This window comes from Mizuhopecten yessoensis, unplaced genomic scaffold (genome assembly GCF_002113885.1).
Source record: "Mizuhopecten yessoensis strain PY_sf001 unplaced genomic scaffold, ASM211388v2 scaffold4411, whole genome shotgun sequence".
Taxonomy (NCBI): Eukaryota; Metazoa; Mollusca; class Bivalvia; order Pectinida; family Pectinidae; genus Mizuhopecten; species Mizuhopecten yessoensis.
In genome coordinates, this window is record NW_018405533.1 from 720,069 (window position 1) to 740,608 (window position 20,540).

At 37.0% G+C, this 20,540-nt stretch overlaps 1 protein-coding gene across 2 annotated transcripts; it reads left to right on the forward strand.

The window, feature by feature from the left end:
• The first annotated feature begins 25 nt into the window (after nucleotides 1-25).
• Nucleotides 26-15,764, forward strand: LOC110448980. 2 transcript variants are annotated; one of them, XM_021495540.1, is made up of 11 exons: nucleotides 26-160; nucleotides 1,832-2,117; nucleotides 2,570-2,706; nucleotides 3,334-3,458; nucleotides 8,095-8,214; nucleotides 8,877-8,964; nucleotides 9,423-9,581; nucleotides 10,720-10,857; nucleotides 11,583-11,719; nucleotides 13,440-13,994; nucleotides 14,136-15,764. In XM_021495540.1, the coding sequence occupies exons 2-10, from the start codon at nucleotides 1,855-1,857 to the stop codon at nucleotides 13,983-13,985; spliced, it is 1,713 nt and encodes a 570-aa protein (XP_021351215.1). In that variant the 5' UTR covers nucleotides 26-160; nucleotides 1,832-1,854; the 3' UTR covers nucleotides 13,986-13,994; nucleotides 14,136-15,764. The 2 variants fall into 2 exon arrangements, with proteins under 2 accessions (XP_021351215.1, XP_021351214.1); XM_021495539.1 differs by having other exon boundaries at nucleotides 27-160; nucleotides 13,440-15,764.
• Nucleotides 15,765-20,540: the final 4,776 nt, after the last annotated feature.

A 20,540-nucleotide genomic window follows, 5' to 3' on the forward strand; every position in this document is an offset into this window, starting at 1 on the left:
AGCGTGATAGGTATTTCCGCGAATCATTCTGGTTTTCAGAAATCGACTTTTGCCTTGCTTTTTGAAAGCATGGGTTTATTTACCTGGTAGATGGTGTTTACAGGACTGATGCATGAGTCTGTATTAACGTCCGGCCAAAGATAACAGCTGAAGGCACAAGGTAATGTTGTATAGGGATGACACTGGTCATGGCTAGTTTGTACCTTGTAACCTGGTTTCGTTTTCAGTGTGTATGTTAACGGTACATGTTGTTGATCGTACACGAGAAGGACCATTTTGGTCTTCATAGATTCAGTATTGTTTACAGTACAGTATAGGCCTTTACGTCTCTGTGTACAGTATATATGTATGCTGTTTGTGTGTAAAAGATTATGAATAGTTATGAAATTTGCACAGGAGTCTGAAATTTTAAGTCAATACTAAAATATATATATTGATTCGTAGGGTTTGGGGATTGTGGGTACACTTAGTCTTACGTGTATATACTGTGTTAGGGGGGGGGGGATATTGCCCTTATTTTCGCTATATTTCGTACATTTTAACCTTTTCCTAAGACCATTTTATAGCATAATGGAACAAAATTTCACAAGTATATAAAAAAAGAATTCACAAGTTAATCTAATTCAATTTATTTAGAGTTATAATTTAATATAACAATATTTTCAAACATTTAGATAAAATCAAATCTGCGACACCATTTTGTTCAGTCTTAATTATCAAAATGAAATTCTATTTCTGACAAAAAAATCTTAATTTGTCCTGTATATCTTGCAAATATATTCACCAGAGAAAAAATTGTCAGATAAAAATTTAATAATTATCTTTCAGAACATAAAATTTCTTTCAAATGGCATCATAATTGGTCAGAAGGGTGAAAAAATCATTAAAAAAAGGAAAAGAATAAATAATGTACTTTACTTGGTTCATAATTGGATAAATATAAGTTGAAAAGTTTCTGCAATCAAATTCATGTTTTATTGATTTATCAGGAAATATTTAATGTATGAAAATATTTGAGGGGGATAACTCTGTCAAAAAACATATTTATGATGGCAAAGGTAGTGGGTTACCTTAAAATGATAATGTGCTTACTTTATCAGATGACTACCTGCTTCCTTGTCTTAAGTCTCTGTTTGAAATAAAAATGTTTCTACAATTTTAATCTTTCTGAAATGTATTGGTCTGTTCCGAAAGATATACACCATATATAGCCAGTTTTCATAAATTTCATAAATATTCAAGTTCACGTTTGTCTCTTACCTTTTCGTTTGTTTGATGTCCTTTTCATTTGACATTTGTTTTTATCAACCATTTGTTGGCCCTAATAACCAGTCCGGTGTTGATGGACCACTTAACAGGTAGTAACAATACCCTGCTTCCTGTTCTGTTAAATTATACCTGTAACATGAAGCTGTGCTATGTTAAATTATACCTGTAACATGAAGCTGTACTATGTAAATACTAGTTGTTGTTTTTATTAAAAATTCTGTTGTACAGTCTGTCGTTATTCAGTAAGTTACAGATTGTTATAATTGATAACAAAGAAAGACTTTAAGGCCAAACAAAAAATATTTCAGGTTACCCTACCTACCCTATTTTTTTGTGCCTACCCTAAACTTTTTAAGGCAATTTTCAGAAAAGCACTGTGAAAGTCAAGACCACTCTCCTATATGAACTACATGTATATGAAATTATTTGTTACAATAAAACTGTTTACCTACCTACCTACCCTAAATGTTTGAAACATGTTACAGGCTTTTTGTCTAGCCTAAATAGTCTTTTCAATATTTTATTGTCAGTTTAAAAAAACCTGTTACTTTTGTTTTAACAGATTACTCGCATTAACTGTGAAGAATGGCGCTACTCGGATTTATTATCTCCCTTACATTTCTCTCAAATCTGAATGTTGCTACGGAAATCACCGACAGCCATATGTCTGGAAACTGCATTAGCTCCGAAGGACCCAGATTTAGCCCCAGTCCTCGGTGGCCTGATAGTCCACACATGGCAGGAGGGTCCAGCATGCTAACGTTTACTTGTACTGTGAATCAGAATGTTACTCCAAGCTTCAACATGACATGGACTAAAGATGGAAAAGTGATTAGCCCATCAGACCAATATCCTTTTATGCATAAATTAAGACTCTGTTGTGCCTAGCTTTGATGAATCACTCAATCATTTATTTACAAACTATCCCTTTGAAGAACAAATTTATCAGATTTGCTATAGTATGTGTTTTCTGATGATAAGTTTGAAAATTTGTAAATATTTTAATCTCTGTATTTAATCTCTATAAGTAATACCTGACAATGATTTCAAAATAAAAAGATGATCTTGATGGTACCGACACATGAACACATTCAGAAACATGACCCGACACCGTGTATCTGACCCTGACACCTTGTATCTGACCTGGACTTCAGTGAGAAACATGACCCCTTGGCTGCATTAATATAAGATAAAAAAAAAAAGGCATGTCTTTCGCTTGATCTTTTGTTGATTTAAATCCTCTCCCCCCTCCCCCCCCAAAAAAACCAGCAAGATTTTTTACAATCCTTGACAACAGAACTGCCCTCTTTAAAAATGAAAACCAGGTTCTGGAGATCTGGCCGCCATTAATGAATACTGATCAGGGAATGTATGCCTGCACAGTAACTGACAGTGTTGGACACACGTGTACATACAGTGGATATGAAATAGTTGTCCGTAAGTATTTTTACCAGTCTTAAACCTGTCAATGAAGTAGTGATGGGCTGATGATCAATTATAATCAAAAATCTATTGGTTTACTCAAATGTGTCAAAGTTGGCACGATGATTATTTCACTGTTAATAAAGAAAATAGCCACACAATTTTACAAATATCTTTATTAAACAATCATCTTTGTAAAACCATATCACTTGAACATTTTAATAATAGACCATATTAAATATGGTCACTGCAGGGTTTAGAGAGTTAAAACAAAGGTCAGAAAAAGATGTCTTTTGTACATGTCACATTCCAGTTAATGTCATGTTTTCCTATGACAAATGAGAAGTGATATTAAGTGAATACACTTTACAAGAAATGACATTTTGTTCTTATTGTTACATCACATTTCCAATGCACAACTGGTCATCTTCGTAGACAATTGAAATTTTTCATAACAGCTAACCTTGGATTTCGCACTCTTTGTACTTGACAAAGGAAACACGTTTTCAAAATCTCGCAAAATGAGTTTTCAATTACTGTTTGTGTTCAAAACAAACTAAGCATTTGTTAATAATACCGTACTGGTGAATCTCATTTTGAATAAAATGTTTCATGTTGTCATGAAATTTTGTTGTTTTCTAGCCATTGCTCCAGCAGATGCACCAAGTATTGTGGAGACATCTCCAATCAACAGGGTCAAGGTCGTTTCTCTGGGAGACAGCACCCAGATCAGCTGTACCATGACAGTAGGGTCAATGGCAATGATGGTAATTTATTTAATGTTACAGTTTTATTCACTTTGTTTTAAGATGCATGCTACATTGAACATTAGTACCTCTGATTTTAGGGTCCGCGATGGCCAAGTGGTTTAAGCGTCTGACATTCTGCTACCACTAGCCCTACACCACGGGGTCGCGGGTTCGAGACCTACGTGGGCAGCCGCCAGGTACTGGCTGTAGGTGGTGGTTTTCTCTGGGAACTCCAACTTTCCTCCACCACCAAAACCTGGCACGTCCTTTAATGACCATTACTATTAATAGGACGTAAAACACAAACAAACCAAACCTTCGATTTGAGTTACAGTTATCTCCCTTAAATAAATTGATTTCAAAATTTCCAGGTTGGTGTCTAGGCATTCTAAAAATTTCATCATATGTTGTATGAAAATTAAATTAAAATACCATTTATTAGTTATTAATCTGCAATAATAATGAATAATATCTAGAATGATTATATATATAGGTTTAATATAAAAAGCTATAAAACACAACACACTTGTGTTTGATTAAGGTGTACTGTGTTGTAGATTTCATGGATTTATACATCCAATCATCCACATGATAATCTTGTGCAATCTCAAATGTCAGATTATGATATTACTTCCATTTCTCGGATCAATAATTTTTGTATTTATATATATCGAAACATTAGTTTGGTGAGGTGAAGAATACACCTTGGTAGAATTTTATGATTGCTGTAAGTGAATCCGATCTTCAGGTCTGTGCAGGCATAGACTTAAGAGAATCTGCAAGGTCATGTGAAATGTTTAATCAGTGTCAAATCACCTGTCAGTGATATGCCTAAAACAGACCGAGATAAGAAATAGTTATTTTTTAAGAGGTCTCGGATATGAAATTTTAATCTTTCTCAGGAGCGTCATTGTTATCGGAGCATTATAGACTATAGTAAGCGTTGATCTGTCTTCCTTAGCTCCATGTCATTTCTCTAGGCCCCTATCGGAGCATTATAGTAAGCCTTGATCTGTCTTCCTTAGCTCCATATCATTTCTCTAAGCCCCTATCGGAGCATTATAGTAAGCCTTGATCTGTCTTCCTTAGCTCCATGTCATTTCTCTAGGCCCCTATCGGAGCATTATAGAAAGCCTTGATCTGTCTTCCTTAGCTCCATGTCATTTCTCTAGGCCCCTTTAATAAATTATTTCTGAAAAGAAACCTGTACTTTGTGAAAGTTTCTTGAATACAATATGTGCATTATGTAACATGGGAAAGAGAAATGTAACAGCCAGACTGGGGTTCAAACCGGGGACCCTCCAACTTGAAACTGCCGCTCTAATAATTAAGCTTTATTTGTACCTGGTCGTCGATGGTGTCAAAGTCCAGTTCTGCTACATTCCTCGCTCCTTTTTGTAAGTCTTCGATCCCGAAGACAAAACTACTTACAAACCAGATTCCATTATCCCCTTGCCAATCATTCACCCAGTGCTGGAAACAAGGGTTGGTAAACTTGCAAATTTCGTAACAGGAGAAAGAGAAATGCTAGGGCTATACAGGGATTGAAACCCGGGACACTCCAAACTCTAGACGGACACTCTACCAATTGAGCTACCAGGTCGTCGATGATCGAGCCAGTCAAGTTCAGCTACACATACATTGAAATGAAATAAAAAAAAAATAAAAAAAAATTCAAAGAGTGATTTAGGTTTGTTGCAATGGGGTCAGACTAGGATTCCAAGCCCTAAATCCAGATCACAGTGTGTGGCTTTAACCCTTTCACCCCTATGTAACTTTAGTAAACTCTTCCATGCTTTGATCTGGATGAGTCCATTATGGTCTACAGTGGTTAAAGGGCTAAACAATGAGCTGCCGGTTCAGTTGTAGATCCCTGGCCTGGTTCCACTACTGTTGTACAACCAAGATGAAATTAAGGGGAGGTAACTGTCTCACAGTGTATGCAAGACATATATGCAAAATTCTCCAGTGTTTTGCCCAAAGTGAGAGGGATCATTGAACACTCATTTTTCTGATTGATAAAACAGATTGTTGGGTGGTGCAGTGTAATGATAATACAGATTGTTGGGTGGTGCAGTGTAATGATAAAGTGGCACCCCTATGTAACTTTAGTAAACTTAATATTGTTGTTGGGTGGTACAGGGTAATGATAACATGGATTGTTTGGTGGTACATTATATTGATAATATGGATTGTTGTTGGCTGGTACAGTGTATTGATTACATGGATTGTTGGGTGGTACAGTGTAATGATAATATGGATTGTTGTTGGGTGGTACAGTGTATTGATAACATGGATTGTTGGGTGGTACAGTATATTGATAATATGGATTGTTGGGTGATGCAGTGTAGTGATAATATAGATTGTTGGGTGGTACAGTGTAATGATAATACAGATTGTTGGGTGGTACAGTGTATTGATTACATGGATTGTTGGGTGGTGCAGTGTATTGATAACATGGATTGTTGGGTGGTACAGTGTAATGATAATATAGATTGTTGGGTGGTGCAGTGTATTGATAACATGTATTGTTGGGTGGTACAGTGTAATGATAATATGGATTGTTGTTGGGTGGTACAGTGTATTGATAACATGGATTGTTGGGTGATACAGTATATTGATAATATGGATTGTTGGGTGATGCAGTGTAGTGATAATATAGATTGTTGGGTGGTACAGTGTATTGATAATATAGATTGTTGGGTGGTACAGTGTAATGATAATATGGATTGTTGGGTGGTACAGTGTATTGAAAATATGGATTGTTGGGTGATGCAGTGTATTGACTACATGGATTGTTGGGTGGTGCAGTGTAGTGATAATATAGATTGTTGGGTGGTACAGTGTAATGATAATATAGATTGTTGGGTGGTGCAGTGTATTGATAATATAGATTGTTGGATGGTACAGTGTAATGATAATATAGATTGTTGGGTGGTAAAGTGTAATGATAATATGGATTGTTGGGTGGTACAGTGTATTGAAAATATGGATTGTTGGGTGATGCAGTGTATTGAAAATATGGATTGTTGGGTGGTGCAGTGTATTGACTACATGGATTGTTGGGTGGTGCAGTGTATTGATAATATAGATTGTTGGGTGGGACAGTGTAATGATAATATGGATTGTTGGGTGGTGTAGTGTAATGATAATATAGATTGTTGGGTGGTGCAGTGTATTGATAATATAGATTGTTGGGTGGTACAGTGTAATGATAATATGGATTGTTGGGTGGTGCAGCGTAATGATAATATGGATTGTTGGGTGGGACAGTGTAATGATAATATGGATTGTTGGGTGGGACAGTGTAATGATAATATGGATTGTTGTTGGGTGGTACAGTGTATTGATAATATGGATTGTTGGGTGGTGCAGTGGAATGATAATATGGATTGTTGGGGGGTACAGTGTATTGTGTAGTCACCTTTCAGTAATATGGATTGTTGGGTGGTACAGTATATTGATAATATGGATTGTTGGGGGGGGCAGTGTAATGATAATATGGATTTTTGGGTGGTACAGTGTAATGATAATATGGATCGTTGGGTGGGACAGTGTAATGATAATATGGATTGTTGTTGGGTGGTACAGTGTATTGATAATATGGATTGTTGGGTGGTGTAGTGTAAAGATAATATGGATTGTTGGGTGGTGCAGTGTAATGATAATATAGATTGTTGGGGGGTGGAGGGTAATGATAATATGGATTGTTGGGGGGTGTAGTGTAATGATAATATGGATTGGTGGGTGGTGCAGTGTAATGATAATATGGATTTTTGGGTGGTACAGTGTAATGATAATATGGGTTGTTTGGTGGTGGAGTGTAATGATAATATAGATTGTTGGGGGGTGTAGTGTAATGATAATATGTATATTGATAATATGGATTGTTGGGTGGTACAGAGTAATGATAATATGGATTGTTGGGTGGGGTAGTGTAATGATAATATGGATTGTTGGGTGGTACAGAGTAATGATAATATGGATTGTTGGGTGGTAGAGCGTATTGATAATATGGATTGTTGGGCGGTGCAGTGTAATGATAATATGGATTGTTGGGTGGTACAGTGTATTGTGTAGTCACCTTTCAGCGAGATGTTAGTGGTTCCAATCCTAGATCAGACATGAAAAGGTATTGGGTCACCTCAGTGACCTGCCCGACCACTTCAGATTTATCTTGGCATTCCGATTTTCCTTACATATTAAAAACCTCTATTTGCTTCACTCGAGCCAACAAGAGTGATTATTAGATGTTGGAAAAACGTATTTAATAATTGTTGTGAAATATACAAAGTTTGTGTATTATATACTTGTTCTATGCTTTGATATTTATGAAATACCCAATACACTGTAAGATGTAAATAATTCCAGCATTGTGGGTTTAGGTAAACAATATTTCAGTCCTGTTATCAGGCTATTTGTCAGCCCCCGTTATATAACCTTACTATTGTATATCAATTTTGACGGGCAGTTTTTTAAAACTGGTTATAATATCAACGTTTTGGACAGGGACATCTGAAATCCTGGCTAAAAGCCTGCCTGGTATAAATAATCCGATGAAGAGCACTTGGAGAAAAACCTAAATTTTGAAAATCGCTATTGTTCTTTTTGTGTCTTTTTTTCTCATTTAGATAATCTGTTTTCTGTATTTTAGCTGGAGCGATTTTGGAAGAGAAATGGAACTAAGCTGGAGGACGACTCTCACTACACCTGGGACAATTTAAATCATGAGAATGGCAGGAAGGAGTTGATCCTGAATATTACCAACATCACAGTAAGTATACAGTCAAATCTGTGTTAATATCACCAACGTCACAGTTAGTATACAGTCAAATCTGTGTTAATATCACCAACGTCACAGTTAGTATACAGTCAAATCTGTGTTAATATCGCCAACGTCACAGTTAGTATACAGTCAAATCTGTGTTAATATCGCCAACGTCACAGTTAGTATACAGTCAAATCTGTGTTAATATCACCAACGTCACATTTAGTATACAGTCAAATCTGTGTTAATATCACCAACGTCAGAGTTAGTATACAGTCAAATCTGTGTTAATATCGCCAACGTCACAGTTAGTATACAGTCAAATCTGTGTTAATATCACCAACGTCACAATAAGTATACAGTCAAATCTGTGTTAATAACACCTTCGTCTGATCTTGGTGTCTCGGGTTGATACTGGGTGTGATATGAAAAAAGGCATGTTTTATTCTCTATACACAGTGTATCTTCTGATGTATAGCATGTGACATCTCTCTGTGGCTAAAATAGGAGACAGATCAGTGAAAAGGGTGGGAGAAATGGTCAAATTTCATTTACATTGTATATTTAAACAGACAATATTGTTGAAACTAATATTCATTGCTAAATGTATATAAGCCAAGAACTATAGCCGTGACCTAAGTTTCATTTTACATTTTTGTGAAAAATAGAGTGAAGATTTGGGAGATTATGTTTGTGTGGCAGAAAACAGCTACGGCACAGATAACAAAACCATTACTCTACAACAGTACATACCAGGTAGGTCCTAATGTCAAAGATTGGTTATGACTAATTGTTTGAATTGTTACATGCTTGATATAATATTAGATTCTGATTGGATAGATGATAAGACCCAATTATTACCAGTTTATCCTTTAGCTTTGCCCTGTTCCTGAACTGCCCTGTATACCTTTAGGTATCCAAGAGAGGGATACTGGAACCCCCTACAGAACACATAAAGTACACAGTGTTGGCTCTAGAAACCTTAAACAATGATTTTGAACTGAATGTAGCTGCTTCTCACAATTCTCACACCTAAGATTGATGCATTTTAAGTCTTATATTCATGTATTTGTGAATGAAGATCTACTAGAGTCAAAATGCCAAAAATGTGTTTCTGCGAGTTAAAAGAATTTTAGAAATATGAAATTAAATTATGAGATTTGATTTGGTTAAAAATAATTATTATTATTTTTGTCTTTCTGTATGCTTTTAAGGTTCAGATACAGGAGATGTATTGGCAATGTGGCAGATTGCTGTGATATCAGCCGGAGGATTTCTAGTATTAACCATGTTTGTGGTTCTCATGGTGATACAAGTGAAACGACGGAAGGACCAGATAGATTGGCCTCCTCCTGATCCAGAAAAGTATGATGGTAAGCGAAATGACATTTTTAGGCCAAATAAAAATCAAATGTGTTTCCTGTAACATTTAAAAATTTAGGGTAGGGAGGTAGGTAATAGAATTTATAGTTAAGAAATAATTTATATGGTTTATATAGAAGAGTGATCTTGAAATCTTCGAAAATTGCCTGAAAAAATGAATGGTAGGCACAAAAAATAAGGGATACTGGAAACACGGGTCAAAAAGAGTAACTGTGCATCCAAAATTACTTTCCTGGCATGACTGAAGCATTAATAATTCATTTCTGGAAGACAAGCATTATACCTTGCAGAGTATTTTTATGAATCAAAAAAATAAATAAGTATGAGCTAAAAAAAATCAACAATAGTGATCTGAGTGTTAACCCTTTCACCCCGAGGTAACTAGAGTAGACTCCACCATACATTCATCTGGATGAGTCCATTATGGTCAACAGTGGTGAAAGGGTTAAGGAATTCCATGTATAATACACAATTTTTTCGAAGTGAAAAAAATAATCATTACGTCTCCCCTTCAAATGAAGTGAGACATATTTTATTAGTACTGGTTCTTCTTCTTGTTCTTCTTATCGCAACTTGTCCGGGCCATAACTTTTAAACCATTACAGATATCTTAATGACACTTGAGGTATGCATGCATCACCCAAAGAACGTGTGCAGTATACTAGAAATAGGTATTGTGCCCCACTTTATACAGAGTTATTGCCCTTTGTTTATTTTTTATATTGAAGTTTGTCTAGAGCATAAGTTCCATGTTATTTTACCTACGTTGACCAAACTTTCTATAGTTTTAATGTGTCTTGGGAAGTAGGAGTGTCACATTCCAAATTCGGGTCTCGTGCCCCACTATATTTTCATACCAAAGTTTGTCTATTTGCTAATAAAGGCAGACATATCTATACGTTTCTAATTATACATGGAATACCTTGAATAACAACAGGGCCAGAAGTGGAGTAGAACCTTTGATACTTCAATCATTATACAGTATGTACTGTTTTCTAACCAACTCAGCTACACGACCAACGATAGAAACCTAGTTCAGTTTAGAGACAGTGGAACTCTCCAGTGTTTTGCCTGCGGTGGAATAGGAATACTTAAGACTGTGTGTAATTGTTTTGCTTTTTCCCGCAGTGCCAGGCTATCACCTTGAGCATGATGTCTTCATCTCCTACAGTAGTGAAGATGAGGAATGGGTTAAAACCAAACTCTTCAAGCAGCTTCTCAACATGGGCTACAACGTAAACATAGATTTTAAAGACTTTGTACCAGGTAATTCAGAACTGGCTTTTGTCACCGAGGACATTTGTCACCGACATCCTTTGCTACTGAGGTCATTTGTCACCGAGGTCATTTTCACCGAGGTCATTTGTCACCGAGGTCATTTGCTACCAAGGTCATTTGTCACCGAGGTCGTTTGTCACTGAGGTCATTTGTCACTGAAGTCATTTGTCATTTGTCACCGAGGTCATTTGTCACCGCGGTCATTTGTCACTGAAGTCATTTGTCATTTTTCACCGAGGTCATTTGTCACCGAGGTCATTTGTCATTTGTCACAGCGGTCATTTGCTACAGAGGTCCTTTGTCACCGAGGTCCTTTGTCACCGCGGTCATTTGTCACCGCGGTCATTTGCTACCGAGTGCTGGGGATTCAGTATACATTGTAGTCTCGACTCCTTTTTTCCTCGGCTACACTATAAACAGTATTTTATAATTTAGCATTTCTTTACAACCATAGCTATAGAGAATTTATTTACAGATAATAGTCTCTCTTTGAATGGTTTTATTAGACAGTTCTGATTTTTCAAATTGAAAACATGGAAACTTCACTTTGGGTTTGAATCCATATAGTAGGGATAGTGGTGTCAGAATGTCAGATGCCTTAACCCTCGGCCACCCGGGATCTCCTGTCTCGTTTAATATGTAGAGAAAATACAATTAATTAACTGCACATTGTATAATATGCTGTTCTAAACAGTTATTTTGTTTATTCACAGGGATGGCCATTGCAGAAAATGTCATGGATTCCATCTACAAAAGTCGCAAGACTATTGTCCTGATGTCGAGAAATTTCCTGAAGTCAATGTGGGGACAGTTTGAACTGCAGCAGGCCCACAACAAGGCTATTGCCCAGGTTAGAGATCAAAGTCATTTCTGAACATCACACGAGTTTCCTCTTGGCCTGACACAAGACTTAGACATTTTGACAGATAGATGTCTGGTGTGAAGCCAGAGCACACTCCGATATGAAAACGTGGAATCATCCGACACCGTTTGGTATCGGAGAGTTATGAGATGCTGACAACAACAATCTACTATGACACAACACATACCTCACATATATCTATAAATGGATTATTTATTGATCCAAATCAGCTCTTATCATCACCAAACACCTGCTTAATTCCGTCAGTAAAGTCCTAGGTTTTCAATCGTTCAAAACTTCCCACATGAGCGAATGCCATTTTGTAAATCATGTGAGTGACTCACTATTAAACAAACCGTACTGATCCTGACCGAAAACAGAGGCTATTATTCTTGTTTAGAAGATTTCTGGACCACATCTTTTTGTTGATTAGTCACTTCTGATACCAAACGGTAATTCCATGTTTTCATATAGTAGTGCGCTCTGGCCCTACAACAGACATTTATCTGTCAAAATGTCTTAAGTCTGGTGTCAAGGCCAGAGGAAACTTGATCTAATCATGATATAGTGAATACATTGTTAGTGTTTAAGAACTTGAGGCAAGATTATTTAAACATTAGTAAGTACATGTAAAGATTAAGCCCATTGTCCCAAGCCAAATTAAAACATTTTATATTACTTTCATGTAATCTTTATATCGAGCTACTATTCAGAAAAGGTTTTTCTTCTCTTTGGTCAAGGTATATTCATGTATTTATGCCCAGTTTTACGCACTTTATGAAATGGTATGGGGGCTTCGAATCACCCATGTCTGCCTGTACACCATCTGTCAATATCTAGTATCATTGCGATATACCTTCATTTCTCAGTTCAGTTATTCAGTCTTACATTTACGCAAGTATTCTTAACACAGATCCTGGGTCAAGATTGTTTTAACTTTAAATAAAGAATCTTTGTTACAGCTCTGCTTGCACAAATTATGCACATTCTACATAGCAGAGGGGCTTTAAGTATTTGCCTTCCTGTCTGTCCCTTCATAAAACTCAATAACCTCTAATACTAGAAAGACAGTTGCAATTTAACTCCTAATATTGATTCATCAAATCAGGTCACTGTGACCTACCAGTTATATGTTTTGCTACACTGACTTTGGTATTACATAGTACGTAACTCTAGTTCAATGGTTTGACATTGTGTTAGATCTTACTCATCAAAGCTAGACCAAGAACACTTCAAAAAAAAAAACTGGTCTTCTTATGATTTTTGTGAAACTTACACAATTACAAATACCTCTAACAAGTTTGCAGGGATGTAGATCCAAGGTCAAGGGCACTTACTATAAATAGAAATTCTGACTTTGTTCTGTTGGGTGAATTAATTTGGTTTCAATGAATTTTTTAAAGTATGAAGTATACAAGTACTTAAAACAAATTAGTATTTTAAGGTTTTGGTTCCAAAGTATTGAAGCCATTACAGTTTGTGTATTACTATAGAATATTGTTTTTGTCACATATTACTCGGTCTTCTTTTCATTTCTGATTTCGACAAAACCCAAAATGCTCATACCTGAAGCAAATATGTGTTTCAGGGTCTTGGACACAAAGTGGACAAGCATAATGAGCTTAGGGAGTGAGGATTTTATTCTAAAATAAACAAATTATTTAACATGATATTTACATCAGAATTTTAATCTTAACCACTGTTTCAGAGAAAGGACGTGCTGATTCTCATCAAGTTTGATCAGTGTAAAGTTCCAGCTAAACTTATGGGTAAAACATTCCTGGACTGGACGGACAAGGATATACAGCCACACTTCTGGCAGCGACTACAAGACGCCATCGGTGATCCTGTCGACTACACAGAAAGAAACCATGCTCCTGGTGCTGCGGACCAACTTCCTGTTGCTGGAGATCAGCTTCCAGTTACTGCGGACCAACTTCCTATTGCTGGAGATCAGCTTCCAGTTACTGCGGACCAACTTCCTGTTGCTGTGGACCTACTTCCTGTTGCTGCAGATCAGCTTACAGTTACTGCGGACCAACTTCCTGTGAGGAAGCAAGATAACAAGAGTACTGATGAACTGAAAGTTGATAAAGAAAATCGGAAAAATTTAGAGAAAGAAGAGAACAAAGTACGTATGAGACCAAAGAAGATAAAGAAAAGACAGAAAATGGAGGAATGGGATCAAATGAATGAAGAGGACATGGAAGGTATAAGGATAAGCCAGGAGGAAAAAATGCAGTTGATTGCTTAACTCAGACAGGGAGTTACTTGTTAATTATATATGGGTAAACACACTAACTCTGACAGGGAATATCTCCTTACTTTTATATGGGTAAACACACTTACTCTGACAGGGAGTTACTTGTTAATTATATATGGGTAAACACACTTACTCTGACAGGGAGTATCTCGTTAATTTTATATGGGTAAACACACTTACTCTGACAGGGAGTTACTTGTTAATTATATATGGGTAAACACACTAACTCTGACAGGGAATATCTTGTTAATTTAATATTGGTAAACACACTAACTCTGACAGGGAGTATCTCGTTAATTTTATATGGGTAAACACACTAACTCTGACAGAGTGTTGTGTCCTATAAACTTTGGTGTCATATTCGATCAACTTTGTGAAGGAATATTCCATTTGACTGGGAGAATCCCATTAACTTTGGTAAATCGGGTCCCATTGATAACGGCAGAAATTAAAGGACAGTAGAATTGAATGATTTTTGCATATTATTTATATTTAACCTTTTCCCTGTTTTTATTTTTTCATCTTTAATATTCCATTGATTATTATGGAGAGCAAAACCTTGAAAGTGTCTGTTGCTTGATGATCATGCTGATTTGGACGAGCATGTGTAATTAACTGTTGCTTTTTTAACCAAACTTGCATTTATTAGATATCAGTATTTCGACTGTATATGCAAATATTTTATTGAAACATGTAAGAAAACTAGTTTTTTTTTACTCATTTGGCAATTCACAAAATCAAAACCTTGTGAATAACTCCTATTAATTATTCACAAAATATTTTTCCTATGAAAATAACAAATTGCATTTATACAGTTTTAGCTGGGACGACTTCTCAGTTGTTATGGACTAAAAATTGGTGAATTCAAACTTGAATCTAAAACATATATTTAAATATCTTCAATAATATTATAATAATTTATCAAAGTTTTACTTTATACACCAACGATGTATGTATAAAACGTGTTGCGACGTTTCAAGACCGACTGGTCCCTCTGTCAAGCTATGACATTTTTAAGAGTTTTTGGTGCCATTAATAAGTTTGGTAACTCGATATTTTATAGTAACGGTTTGATATAGAAGTTATTTCCCTGTTTAGATGGGAATTGTATTACTAATGTTGTGTTGAATTTATTAGTTAATACTTGTTTGGTCTGTAGTGCTACTTAACTTGAAATGTTAGATGATAAATTTCCTGAATAGTTTTACCAAAGCAATACAGTAGCTTTGCTATGAATTTCTACATGATTCCATTCTTTTTTCATTAATTCATATTCAGGATTGATCAAAAATGTATTTTTTCTGTCAGGCAATTATTTATACATAACACAGAACAAAACACAAGTTAATGTGCTTGCAAACCATTTTAGAAAAGTTTTCACCATGTTTTTTTTTATATTATTCTTGTTTTAATCAGATTTTTAGATGAACAATTTATATTTATTTGTAATTATGATGGACCATATTTTATAAATTAAATTATAATATGCATTTATATATTTGATGTGTGTTATCATGACTTTTTCTGTACACAATGGTAATTGTAATCACAGCATTTAACATGACGCTAACAGAATCAGAAAACAAATGTCTTCATATGGAATGACAGCATCACAGTGTCAAGTGTTTCTGGCATAGATATTCCCACCTCTTAGATTTGTAGTCTTGCACATTCATGTAAACATAAGCCACTTTATTGATCAGGTATAGAAGAGAAATACTTTTACATGGTTATGCTTTAACTCATTCACCCCTGAAGACGCATTTGAACTCTTTCAATATAAGATTGGAATAGTTCATTGTGATATTTCAGGGGTGAATGAGTTAAATATACATTCTCTTTGTGTTATTTTTTTTTTTACTAATAATGAATCTTTTTGATTATGTATTTTACAATGGGTTTTTTTTTTAATATTATAAGACTCTTTCATGCCCGGGGGTGTAGGATAGGGAAATTTCACCCGAGGGTTTTTCAAATTTGTGAGGTCATCATTGTTGAGCCATTGAGAATTTCTTACACCCCTTTCTTACCCTGGACAGGATAGGAGATAATTTGTTTTCCATTAGACCGCTGAATCGCTTGTTTGTTGTGTCAACTATACTAATTAAGAGTGAAATTTTGTTGCTGTGATACATTTTTATTTAATATTGGGATTCTTTTCAACATAGTGAAAAATTGGGCATTTTACAAAAACAAAACAAAAACAAAAACAAAAAATATTTCATGAGAAACTATCTTTTATATTTATTTATATTTTTGTGTCACATTCTGTACACCTTGTATAATGTTTTACCACTGTTTTACTTTCACTTTCTCTGCCCTCCCTAATGAGGTCAAATGTTTTTGACATATATACATATATGTTTATGCACAGCATGGCGAATATCCATTACTAAATTAACACATTAAAAAGGTGACATTATCATTGGTTGAATATATATTTTACCTGTAAATTGTATATGACGGCGTGAACTTTCCCAGGTATTCAGTATAGGTGCTTTAATTGCATGGTCTGGCATTATTTGCCGATTCAATTATCTTCGATTTCAGCAAAAGTTTAAGGAAACACGATGGTAACCTAGTTATAAGCAGTGTGACGATTGTTTGGTTGTCTATGTCCTCTTAACTGCTGTGGCCATTTAAGGATATGCCAGGTGGTGGTGGGGGAAAGCAGGGGAGTACCCGGGGGAAAAACAACCTGTATCTATTATCTGGCGACTCTTGTAGTCCTCAAACCCAAACCCAGTGCGAGAAGGCTAGTGATCAAAGAGCCTGTCAAAACTTAAACCACTCGGCCATCGTACCATCCCCCACTTAAACCACTCGGCCATCGTACCATCCCTCACTTAAACCACTTGGCCACCGTACCATCCCCCACTTAAACCCCTCGGCCATCGTACCATCCCTCACTTAAACCACTTGGCCACCGTACCATCCCCCACTTAAACCCCTCGGCCATCGTACCATCCCCCACTTAAACCACTCGGCCACCATACCATCCCCCACTTAAACCACTCGGCCATCGTACCAACCCCCACTTAAACCACTCGGCCACCATACCATCCCCCACTTAAACCACTCGGCCATCGTACCAACCCCCACTTAAACCACTCGGCCACCATACCATCCCCCACTTAAACCACTCGGCCATCGTATCATCCCCCACTTAAACCACTCGACCACAGTACCATCATCCCCCATTTAAACCACTTGGCCATCGTACCATCCCCCACTTAAACCACTTGACCACAGTACCATCCCCCACTTAAACCACTAGCCCACCGTACCATCCCCCACTTAAACCACTTGCCCACAGTATCATCCCCCACCTAAACCACTCGCCCACCGTACCGTCCCCCACTTAAACCACTCCCCCACCATACCATCCCCAACTTAAACCACTTGGACACAGTATCATCCCCCACCTAAACCACTCGCCCACCGTACCGTCCCCCACTTAAACCACTCGCCCACCGTACCATCCCCCACTTAAACCACTCGACCACCGTACCATCCCCCACTTAAACCAATTGGCCACCGTACCATCCCCCACTTAAACCCCTCGGCCATCGTACCATCCCTCACTTAAACCACTTGGCCACCGTACCATCTCCCACTTAAACCACTCGGCCATCGTACCATCCCCCCCTTAAACCACTCGGCCATCGTACCATCCCCCACTTAAACCACTCGGCCATCGTACCAGCCCCCACTTAAACCACTCGACCACAGTACCATCATCCCCCATTTAAACCACTTGGCCATCGTACCATCCCCCACTTAAACCACTCGACCACACTACCATCCCCCACTTAAACCACTCGCCCACCGTACCGTCCCCCCCTTAAACCACTTGGACACAGTATCATCCCCCACTTAAACCACCCGCCCACTGTACAGTCCCCCACTTAAACCACTCGCCCACCGTACCGTCCCCCACTTAAACCACTCGCCCACCGTACCATCCCCCACTTAAACCACCTGGACACAGTATCATCCCCCACTTAAACCACTCGCCCACCGTACCATCCCCCACTTAAACCACCTGGACACAGTATCATCCCCCACTTAAACCACTCGCCCACTGTACAGTCCCCCACTTAAACCACTCGCCCACCGTACCATCCCCCACTTAAACCACTCGACCACACTACCATCCCCCACTTAAACCACTCGCCCACCGTACCATCCCCCACTTAAACCACTTGACCACTGTACCATCCCCCACTTAAACCACTCGGCCACCGTACCATCCCCCACTTAAACCACTCAGCCACCGTACCATCCCCCACTTAAACCACTCGCCCACCGTATCATCCCCCACTTAAACCACTTGGACGCAGTATCATCCCCCACTTAAACCACTCGCCCACCGTATCATCCCCCACTTAAACCACTCGCCCACCGTACCATCCCCCACTTAAACCACTTGGACGCAGTATCATCCCCCACTTAAACCACTCGCCCACCGTACCATCCCCCACTTAAACCACTTGCCCACAGTATCATCCCCCACCTAAACCACTCGCCCACCGTACCGTCCCCCACTTAAACCACTCCCCCACCATACCATCCCCCACTTAAACCACTTGGACACAGTATCATCCCCCACTTAAACCACTCGCCCACTGTACAGTCCCCCACTTAAACCACTCGCCCACCGTACCGTCCCCCACCCACATGTGACATGATATGTGATATGATTGTATTGTTTAATTTTATATAAAATGTTTATTTGCATGTAGGTGGTTTATTTCCACTAAGACAATTTGAAGTACATAAGTTCTGTACTTGTAAATATGAAATCCATTCAGTTTAAAATGTGCTGGATATAATTTTATTTACGAACATTGACCATGGTCAATCAATGTTTCCACGAAAAATTTCACGGATGCCTTATTTTTATATGAGAAATTTATGCCACAAGTTTCTGACATTTCGATTGAACTGTGTATTTGTTGATGTATATGCTTATTTAAATTAGAATTGAAATTCGTTTTTTCAGATGCCTGATTTTTAAATGAGAAATTTGTTCAATGGTTTTCTGATATATTTGTTGATATCTTTGTATGCTAATCTAAATTAAATGGGGTGGGTTTTTTGGATTCCATGTTTTTAAATTAAATTGATTTGAGAATTGTTTATTCAACTGTGCAATGAATACATCCATACTGGTACATTATATTTGAGTGTTGTGTATAAGTTGAAGTTTTGTAACTTATGTATAGTATTTATATATGGACATTTTTATAAAGGCCCTTCCAAATGTAGGAAGGACTGTTCAATTCAAGTACAGTGTACATAATAGTAATTTATATTCTTAATATTTTGTATTGTACACCAGTACATCATGAGTTGTCTCCCATTTAGCGTTAGTGAACAGGTCCACTTACATTTATCACAATTCAAACTGTTAGATCGGTCGGACCAGAGTTGTTCGTTTATGAAATAAGGTCGGACCCAGTAATCTTATGCTGCTTTCAGGCGAGCCTTTAGAAAGACTTGCCAAGGCATGTATAAACATTTGCAGGTCTGCCAGGATTTTAACCTGAAATATGTTACATTTAATAATATAGGCAAACCGGTTGTTCCACATAAACGAACAGGACCCTGGCTGCTGTTTTATGTCTTCATCAGCTTATTGATATGATGAGTCAGCTTTAAAGTTTAATTCAATTTTATTTCAAAGATGTGCTGTTATTTGATAAGTTTCCTGGGTTTTTTTAATTAAATCATTTGTGTATAAAATATTGATTTTTGAAAATTAAATAATTTTAATAAAATAAAAATTTGATTTGAAAATTTTAATATAATTAGCAGCTAATGTAACATAAACTGTATTCCTGTATAAACTGTATTCCTGTAGTTCATCTTTCAGATTTGCATTTAAGATGATTTGATATTATTTGTTAAATTTATGTACAAGTTTCTTAAATTTGAAAAGTATGTTTGCCTGTCAAACACTATTAGTGTAATACATTTGTTTGTATCATTATCTTACTAAATAAGCATAATCATGACTGTTGTCATCCATTCCAGTAAACCAGCACGATTTCATTTTCTTGTTTCATAATGGGAGTGCATGCCCTTAGCATAGAGAATCAATCTAATTAAAAGCAGACTTGTAATTCTGCTGCTCTACGATCCCCTACGACACACTCCAGTTTTGGAGTGTATGGTAGAGTAGCGGAATTACAAGTCTAATTTAATTAGATTGCATAGAGTCTATAATTGTACTGTTACATTACTATCTTGGCTAATTTGTACCATTTCATTGTTTTGTCTTATCGCCCTGAATGGATGAGGTTAAGTAACTATTAGGGCGAAGAGATGAAAGAATGATTATTATTTCTCCTCTTTTTAAGGCAAATAGACGAAAAAAATGTCTTTTTGACGGGGAAAAGGAAGAAACAAGGTTTGTTGATTTTCATCCTTTTTGGGGCAAAAAGACAGAGAAAAAAAAAGAAAAAAAACAGTTTTTGATTGTACTCTTTTTGGGACGAACAGACAAAACAACCAGAATATGGGTGAATTATTTCTCATCTT

What these genes read in the sequence shown, in the direction of transcription:
- LOC110448980 (XM_021495540.1), top strand. Translation starts at nt 1,855, where the DNA reads ATGGCGCTACTCGGATTTATTATCTCCCTTACATTTCTCTCAAATCTG. An exon ending in TCTACAACAGTACATACCAG is followed by an intron (nt 8,965 to 9,422) that starts GTAGGTCCTAAT and finishes TATGCTTTTAAG; the next exon opens with GTTCAGATACAGGAGATGTA. An exon ending in TGATCCAGAAAAGTATGATG is followed by an intron (nt 9,582 to 10,719) that starts GTAAGCGAAATG and finishes TTTTTCCCGCAG; the next exon opens with TGCCAGGCTATCACCTTGAG.